The 8369-nt window shown below is 42.5% G+C and overlaps 2 protein-coding genes across 2 annotated transcripts in view; both read left to right on the forward strand.

The window, feature by feature from the left end:
* Positions 1–3615, forward strand: part of znrf1 (zinc and ring finger 1) — a 30134-nt gene extending 26519 nt beyond the window's left edge. Inside the window, exons 3-5 of the mRNA XM_035157910.2 lie at positions 611–716; positions 1629–1720; positions 1941–3615. Coding sequence (XP_035013801.1) covers positions 611–716; positions 1629–1686 — 164 coding nt within the window. The 3' untranslated portion in view covers positions 1687–1720; positions 1941–3615. The remainder of the gene's footprint in view (positions 1–610; positions 717–1628; positions 1721–1940) is intronic.
* Positions 3616–5296: 1681 nt separating this feature from the next.
* On the forward strand, positions 5297–8161 carry gins3 (GINS complex subunit 3). Its single transcript, XM_035157911.2, has 3 exons — positions 5297–5592; positions 6533–6766; positions 7643–8161. The coding sequence occupies exons 1-3, from the start codon at positions 5422–5424 to the stop codon at positions 7871–7873; spliced, it is 636 nt and encodes a 211-aa protein (XP_035013802.1). The 5' UTR covers positions 5297–5421; the 3' UTR covers positions 7874–8161.
* Positions 8162–8369: the final 208 nt, after the last annotated feature.

The raw sequence follows: 8369 nt of genomic DNA on the forward strand, positions 1-8369 counted from the left end.
TTAATACGCTCTGCAGCACTCGCTGACAAATGGGCCGAATCGAGCCACTGAACATTTTGACGGTTGAAAGGTTGAACAGTTGTTAAGTTGCAGAAAAGGCTGAGAAAGGAAAACTCTGCTGTGACTGCTGCCTCAGCATGAACAGCAATAAATCCAAGCACACAAATACACTTCTTTTTTATTGCTGATCAGAAGTTACATGTTTTTTAAGAATAAAGCGGAGACGACACAGGTCTGATTCCCAGTGTACAACCTATACATCAGGGGCCCACACTGGTAAAGTCCATAAGGTTTAAAGATTCAAACCAAAGGACCCATCACTTCAGTGACTACTCACAATAACTCAATGGAGCTTAATGGGATTTAGAAACTGCACCAAAAAACAGTTTTGTGTCCTTGAATACACTGAGCACTTATTTTTTACATCCATTATTAAATCTGTACATTGTACGTGTGGCTTAAGCATTGTGTTAAGTTTCTGGGTCAGGAGCTGAAAAGTTCAGATATCACTGATCTACTGTGTGTAATGCACCAACCTGCCATTGTCCATACTAATGTGTGCTTTTGTGTGTTTGTGTGTGTGTGTGTGTGTGTGTGTCTGCCACCTCAGATGACGTGTTGGCGAGGGATGCTGGTGAGTGTGTGATCTGTCTAGAGGAACTGCAGCAAGGGGACACCATAGCCAGACTGCCGTGCCTCTGCATCTACCACAAAAGGTGACACACACACACACACACACACACACACACACACACACACACACACACACACACACACACACACACACACACACACACACACACACACTTGGACTCCCTGCCTGTTTTATAATCTCGCACTTCCTCTAATTAAATCCACTTACTGAATAAGATAAGATTTCTCTGGTTTCATACATATTAACTCAGTGGATAATAAAGGTTCTGTTGTAACGATGCATCACTGTCACATCACATGTTTGGATAATAAGTGTAAAGACATCAGAGCAGGCTGGAGACGCCTGACTGCTGCTGAGCCAATCATATTGCAGCGTTAGAGCTCAACAAAGGAAGAACAGGACCATATGAACATGTTGTATTTAACACACAACAGCAGAACATGTTGTATTTAACACACAACAGCAGAACATGTATTTAACACACAACAGCAGAACATGTATTTAACACACAACAGTCTCTGCACTTTTACTTACGCTGCAGTTGTTTCTACGTTGTGCTTTACTACTCTCATTTAAATAAACTGTCTTCTTCTACCATAAATAAAATGTGAAACTTATAATAATGCATATATGATGTAACATTGTCCTGGCTCTCTTTATTCAGTACGTTATAAAATGCACATTGTGTATGTTCTGTCTCTGTGGGAGTTCTGCATATGGAACCCGTCCAACATGTTATTTAACAAACCTCTGAACTACTCTGAATCTATTCACGACTGCAGGACCATTCAGTTGGTATCCTGATGTCGTATTGTCTTTATTGATTATGTTTAGTGTCACATTTCTTGACTTGACCTGATTGTTCCTCTGCGTTTGACCCACACAATTCAGTGTGTTGTGTAATTGCAGCTGTATTGTAAAGACGTGTGGTTATAGAAAGTAATCATGTGTGTCTGTGTGTGTGTGTCTGTAGCTGTATAGACTCTTGGTTTGAGATCAATCGGTCCTGCCCCGAACATCCGTCTGACTGACTGACCACCGGGCCCACTCTGAATACTGTTCAAGGTGAGAACGCACACACTCTCAGAACGCACACACTCTCAGAACGCACACACTCTCAGAACGCACACACTCTCAGAACGCACACACTCTAATACTGTCACACTCTCAGAACGCACACACTCTGAATGCTGTTCAATGCTGATGATGGTGCTGGATTTAATTCAGATGTCTCTCTGTCCCTCTGTCTGTCTGTCTCTGCCCCCGTCCTCCCCTTTGTCTCCAGAACATCTCGTGGTCGTGCCGTGGACACTCGGACACAGACGCAACCAAATCCAAGGAAACAATCAAAGCGATCAACACACACTTATCCCGACAGAATCCATCGTCCTAACCCAGATCAATTATTCCCCCGTGAACCAAAAAAAAGAAAATGTGACTATCACACCATTGTACATTAAAGGGCAGCCCCTCCCGAGCCCACCATCTTACATCCGCTGAAGACACTACCCTCCCCATGTCCAGACGAACGAGACGAGTCCCTCAAAGGGCTTCATCAGGCCTCAACCCCCCCCCCCCCCTCCTACTCAGCCATGGACTCTCTGAGGTGCTCAGGTCCTCACAGGTCTCCAGCAGCCGGCCTTCCATCTTGAACCTGGATCCAGATCTGCCAGTCATCTGTGTCCAACCCTCCCATGGCCTTAACTGGGGAGAGGAGAGGAAGCAGAGCAGGGGAGGAAGGAAAGGAAAGGAGGAGGAGAAGGAAAAGGTTGGAAGGCAGCGACACATGGAGGATTGAGAACTATGACAAACAGTCTTGTACAATATTCTGTGGGCCTCTCATTTCACTACAGGACTCCGACTTGGGGGACATCCTCATATATAAGACTCGGTTCCGGTGTGCTTCTTCTTTCTTTTCCTTTTTTTTGACTCATAGAAATGACATGAAACAGTTCTGGTCTGGTTTGTGCACACCAGGGCAGACTGGGGGGGGGAGCGTAAAAAAGAAATAATACAAAGTGTGGGATGTCGGTTGAAGGACTCGGGGTGGAGAGGTAGGTTCTGGTTGGGGGATGAAGGGGCCAGCAATGTTGTTTACGCTCCTGCTGTGTAACATGTACGTTTGGGATGCTCCGGTGTCAGGCTTCATCCCGTATGTGTATGTACACTATGTGGTGTGTGTGTCTGTGTGTGTGTGTGTGTGTTTGAGAGAATTTGGAACGGGGACAAAATAGCTTTTGCTGAAGCCTAGTGACTGAGTGTGTGTGTGTGTGTGTGTGTGTGTGTGTGTGAGACAGCATGAAAGGTCAGTGTAGAGGGCCGACTGGGACAGTGCCGTGTGTGTGTGTGTGTCTATGTATTGAAATGTTTACAGTGTAGATGTCCATGTTCCCTGTGTGTGCGACTGGCAGTCCTCCCTTTACTTTGCTGATGTTTACAGCTGCAGAGAAGCGACATGACATATTGTAAATTATACATGTAACCTCTTGGTTCTTTCTTTTTTTAGATCTGCCAGATTTTTCATGTGATCATGACTCGTCATTTTCTAGTGAGAGCCTTGAGTGTGAGAGTGTGTGTGTGTGTGTGTGTGTGTGTGTGTGCGTGTGATTCCGTGCATATGACTGTTTGTGCATGTGTGTGTGAGCGTGACATTCATGCTACTGTCGGTTCCCCACATCGTGTTTCTGCTAGAGTAGGTCTGGTTACTGCGACTGGATACGTGAGCCACTCAGACCTGAAGAAGGACGTTGCAGTCCCACTGAACGGGGCTTATTTATTCATTTGTTCATATTTAACAATATTTGTTTAATATTACAGTCGTGTGGGGTGTTACTCACTCTTCAGAATGCCAGAGCTGATAAATGAAGACTACTACAAACCAAATCATACAAACAAACTGCATTTACAAAAAGCTACTGTAAACAAATGGTGGAATAAATTGTGCTAGATGACAGACTCTATTTTGAACTTTCATTTTGTGACACATACAACTCACACAAGAGAACGAGCGCCGGTCATCAAACATCACAATCCAGAGAAAAGGGGGCGAACGATCAATATCTCTCATTTATTCAAACATGTGTGGTACTGCTTTGCTCTTAGTGTTGACTGGTGGTGAAGTCATCACCTCTCATCCCCAGAGAACATCGCTCGGAGGTGAACTTTAAATGTGGTTCAACCACAACGTTTGACATTTAACACAAGTGAATGGATCGACTTTCAGACGAGCCTCTTCAGTGCACTGATGAATTCACCGCTCACACGACATGTGCTGCTCTGTCCTTCACCTGCACCACTCATGGTTTATAAAAGATAGAAGTCAGAACACTTTAAATCCCTTAAAAAGCAACTTGCAGGTTCGAATTCTTTATGTAATTCATTCTGAGCCTTGTTTGAAAATGTTCATTTATAAAGTAAATGCAAGAATTGTTTTGTTTATACAAAATTTCAGAGCAAACAGAGGTGAATACCAGCATTTATTCAGTATCCCGTCATATAATGGAGTCGTCTGGACCACAGACCGGTAGGATTAGTTGTTCCATTGCCCTCAAGTGGCCAGAAATTAATTAATGCACTTTAAATAAATACACCAACAAATCAGTTAGTGTGTGAAGCGATAAATCATCTGCTGCTTTTAGCTTCTGAAAACAACCGTTAACAGTAACAGAGACAAATGAAATTCTTTGACGAGTTGACTCTTTAACTAAGTGTTAAAAGTTTACGTGTTTAAATCTTTTCCCTCTTTTCATGTTTTTTCTGTTCTTCGGGAAGTTTCCCTCTGTTTTCAAACTGCTTCGTGACGTGAGCAGGCGAACATCGGCCTCTCGCTGACATTTTGCTCGCCGGTCATGTGACGATGTCCGATGGAGTTTGAATGTGGTATGAAATCGTTTTCTGCAGAAAGTATTCAATCCCACTCGTGTTTCATTCCTCATTGCATCTCATATTGAAGCATTTCTGACCATAACGTGCTTCTGATACCTCGTGAGCACCACTTCAAATAAAGTGTAACAATCCTTTAGTGCTCAGATCCTCCCTGTTCCTCGTGGCCAGTGATTCCAGGGACGAGTCACAAGGAGCCATGTACTGAAGAGAATCACTTTGTGTGACACACAATGTTCCAAGTGTATCATGACCCACACATATTATTATTAATATTATCAAGATTGATACTAGTAGTATTATTATATGATTATTATCATCTCTGCTCAACATTCTTTCAAACAGGGGACTTCAGAATTTAAATGGTCATATTCTGACCTCTAGAGGCTAAATTCATAATTGCACCAGACTTTGTAGATCAGGAGAAAATCTTAATTTATTCTGTACATAATTAAAACTACTGTAGTAAAGTAAGTCCACTATCACATTTATTTATTTATCATATTTCCCTAATGCAGCATGTTGTGTTTCAATTTTGGAATTTTTCGAAATAACAAAAAACAACTAAATTTAAGTATTTCTAAGTATTTTAATAACCAATCACTAATCATTACAATATGAAGCAGAAATAAATAATATCAAAAGTTAAGATCTGTTAATTCTCAGATCGATCACTTTGGATCGATTGCTCTACCCTAGAACTCCCAGCGGCGCGCTGATTGGTCCATGAATCGACTGCTCGAGTCTAGACCTCCCCAGCGGCGCTCTGATTGGTCCGCAGGTCCTGGCGCCAAAGCCTCAAACAGGAAGTGAAACGAGCACAACAGAGGACGCTGCGGGTTCGAGTCCGGTGGATTTGCTCAGCTTGTTTCTCCCGAACCCAGATGGACGCTCAGCCGTATTTCCCGGTCCAGGCCGGGGTCGGGATGGAGGAGAACTTCTTGTCCCTGGACGACATCCTGCTGTCTCACGAGAGACTTCCGGTCCGGATCGAGTGCGCCTTCCCCCGGCTCGGCTTCCTGGAGAAGTCCAGCGACTCGCAGGACATCGCGGAGGTGGAGAAATAACCCGGGTTAAATCAGAGAACTAACCCGAGTTAAATGTTCTTAAAGTTCTTATATCGTAGAAACGCACGTGTCTAACTGAGCTGTGTTTTAACGTGTGAAGGAAACTGTAGATATTTCTGTTTCCCTCCTCGCTTCGGTGAAGGTGTCTAATTCAGGAAAGTCTTATAAACAATATTAAAGAATCAATACGTCTCACTTTATATTATTTATAATCAACCAATCAACACTCGTGCCAGTAAAAAACATTAAACATGAAGCATAAATGCAGATTTCTGTTCGGTTACTGCACATTTACAGAATATCCTTGTCTCACTGTCACAGTTTAGAAACTTAAGTGTTGTTATTGAACTGAATCAATTTTACACAATAGTGTAAAAACACAGGCCAGTTAAACACGTGTCTTCACATGTAGAAGCACATGACTACATAAATATAACTGTAAAGTTAATAAAAGTCATTATAACCATGGAAGAAAACAACCAGATCCATAACGATCATGTTTAATATATCTGGAATTAGTTTGGTTTAAGGTACCACCGTCATATTTTGAATTATAAATTATAATAATAAATTGTTAATTGATTGTTTTTCTGGTCGAATTGGTCTTATAGATATGTCTTTGTAATGCCTCAGAAATCTTTAAGTTATGCTTCCAGCTCCAAAGCATGAAAGAAGCTCTTGACTCTTGACTTGAATATTCATCAAGTAATAACTTAAATATGCAGCTGTAGGCCAACTCATTTAAAAGTTCAAGACATTTAATAATGTGGAACAATCCCTGAAAACATCAAGCGTGTAGCATGAAGAGTTAGAATTATTTTTGGGTTCAGTATAATTTACACAAAGTAGAAAGCAAATCTGAGATAGTCAGCCTGGGTTAATTTATTTGATTGTTTAATCTTTTAATATCTGATGTCCTTCCTCTCAGGGTACAAAGATGGAGCTTCCTCTGTGGTTGTCCAAGGGTCTGTATGAGAAGAAGAGGAGGGTGCTGTCTGTGGAGCTGCCGAAGGTTTACAGGGAGGGCTGGAGGACCGTGTTCAACGCTGACCCCAACGTGGTGGACCTGCACAAGAGGGGGCCCTACTACTACAGCCTGGGATCCCAGATGCTGCACTTTGAAAGTCCGGAGAACCCAGATATTGCACAGACGCTGCTGCAGGTGGAGATTGTGCACAACAATAATTAATATAAAAGAGTGCTGATCATTCATAGAGGACAAGTTACATTAAATCCTCAATACTCTGCAATAGATAATCCAAACAAGAGTATGAAATAATCTGATTTACTTAGACATAGTTTAGTTATTTCATACATCACAGCTAGGGGGCGTAATCAGATCAGAAAGCATGTGAGCATACATGTGTGGTGCAGCTGTTACCAGGCAGACAGAGTCTGACTCTCATGACAAACTGGAATGTTGAAGTTCGTTATGAGACGTCGTCATAGCTTCAAACATCCCAAGATATACATATGGCTTCTTTAGAAAATCTGTTGTTTCAAATATCATCTCCATTTTAGAAAAAAAATCAAAGAGTGACTGAAAACTTCTCGTTATGACGACGAACTGTTGAGACTAAAGAAAATAACACATCAAGGTGGAAACTAGGAATTTCATTTGATTGCAGCTTCATAGATTTTTACATTAGAATGAAGTGAAACTCAGCATTTTGAAGTTAGGACATTTTCTTGACATTTTCTGGAGGACCTGTGTGTGAGAACACAAATGTCAGAATCTGTTGCAGTGGAGTTTTTCAAAAACTTTTCCTGCAGCTCCCTTGTTAGATGTCCCCCAAAAAACTGAGTGAGCCCACGTGAGAATACAGCATGAACCTGTCCAGTAAATTCACGGTGGGTGATTCTAGGAAATAACGGACGATTCAGGATAAAAAAGAGGAGTTTTACATTTTGGGAAGATGACGAGATTCGAGAGCCTCAGTTTTCATTTCTGAAAACCGCTCAATATCTTTTGAAAACCTCAACAGTTTATCTTTTTACGATGTGTGTGTGAATCTGTTTATATTGTCTTTCCTTGCAGACGTTCATCGGTCGGTTCCGGCGGACCATGGACTCTTCCCAGAACGCCTACAACGAGGACACGTCCGCTCTGGTGGAGCGTCTGGACTCTCTGGAGAAAGGTCTGTTCAAGTCCGGGCAGAGCGGACTCAACGGATTCCAGAGCTGGGAGAAGGGTCAGGCCGGACAGCTCACCGCCTCCAGCCTGGTTCTCAACTACCGCAAGAGGAAGATGGCCGATGGCCAACACTGACCTCTGACCCCCGACCTGCAAACCTCTGACCCCCGACCTGCAAACTCTCGTCAGTACTTCAGTCAGTACTTCAGTCAGTACTTTGGAGCACGACAGCAACAGGATACTGTGAGTTTTCTCTGCCCGAGGACGACGACATGGACCCGTAAACATCGAAGGGAGTGTTTCATTAACCAGGATCCTAAATACGATCTGACCCTGTGAGTTGACTTCCGTGTTAAATGTTAACAACTGTACAGAACCTACTTCTTCAAGACTCTTTATTCTTAAAATGTTCAAAAACAAAAACCTACAGAGTGGACTTTTTATTTAACTAACACCAAATGTTTAAATACCAATAATCTATCTATCCATTATCTATAACGTTAATCCTCTGAGTGTCACGGGGGGGTGTTTCTGGTGTTTTGTCCACACACTCTCTGAGTGCACTGTGTGTGTGTGAGAGTGTTTTGGCCTTTAGCTGCTGATATCACCAGCTTCCTGTCCCAGTCAAGGT

Source organism: Hippoglossus stenolepis, chromosome 5 (genome assembly GCF_022539355.2).
Source record: "Hippoglossus stenolepis isolate QCI-W04-F060 chromosome 5, HSTE1.2, whole genome shotgun sequence".
NCBI classification, from domain to species: domain Eukaryota; kingdom Metazoa; phylum Chordata; class Actinopteri; order Pleuronectiformes; family Pleuronectidae; genus Hippoglossus; species Hippoglossus stenolepis.

What these genes read in the sequence shown, in the direction of transcription:
- gins3 (XM_035157911.2), top strand. Translation starts at nt 5,422, where the DNA reads ATGGACGCTCAGCCGTATTTCCCGGTCCAGGCCGGGGTCGGGATGGAG. An exon ending in ACTCGCAGGACATCGCGGAG is followed by an intron (nt 5,593 to 6,532) that starts GTGGAGAAATAA and finishes CCTTCCTCTCAG; the next exon opens with GGTACAAAGATGGAGCTTCC. An exon ending in TTGCACAGACGCTGCTGCAG is followed by an intron (nt 6,767 to 7,642) that starts GTGGAGATTGTG and finishes CTTTCCTTGCAG; the next exon opens with ACGTTCATCGGTCGGTTCCG.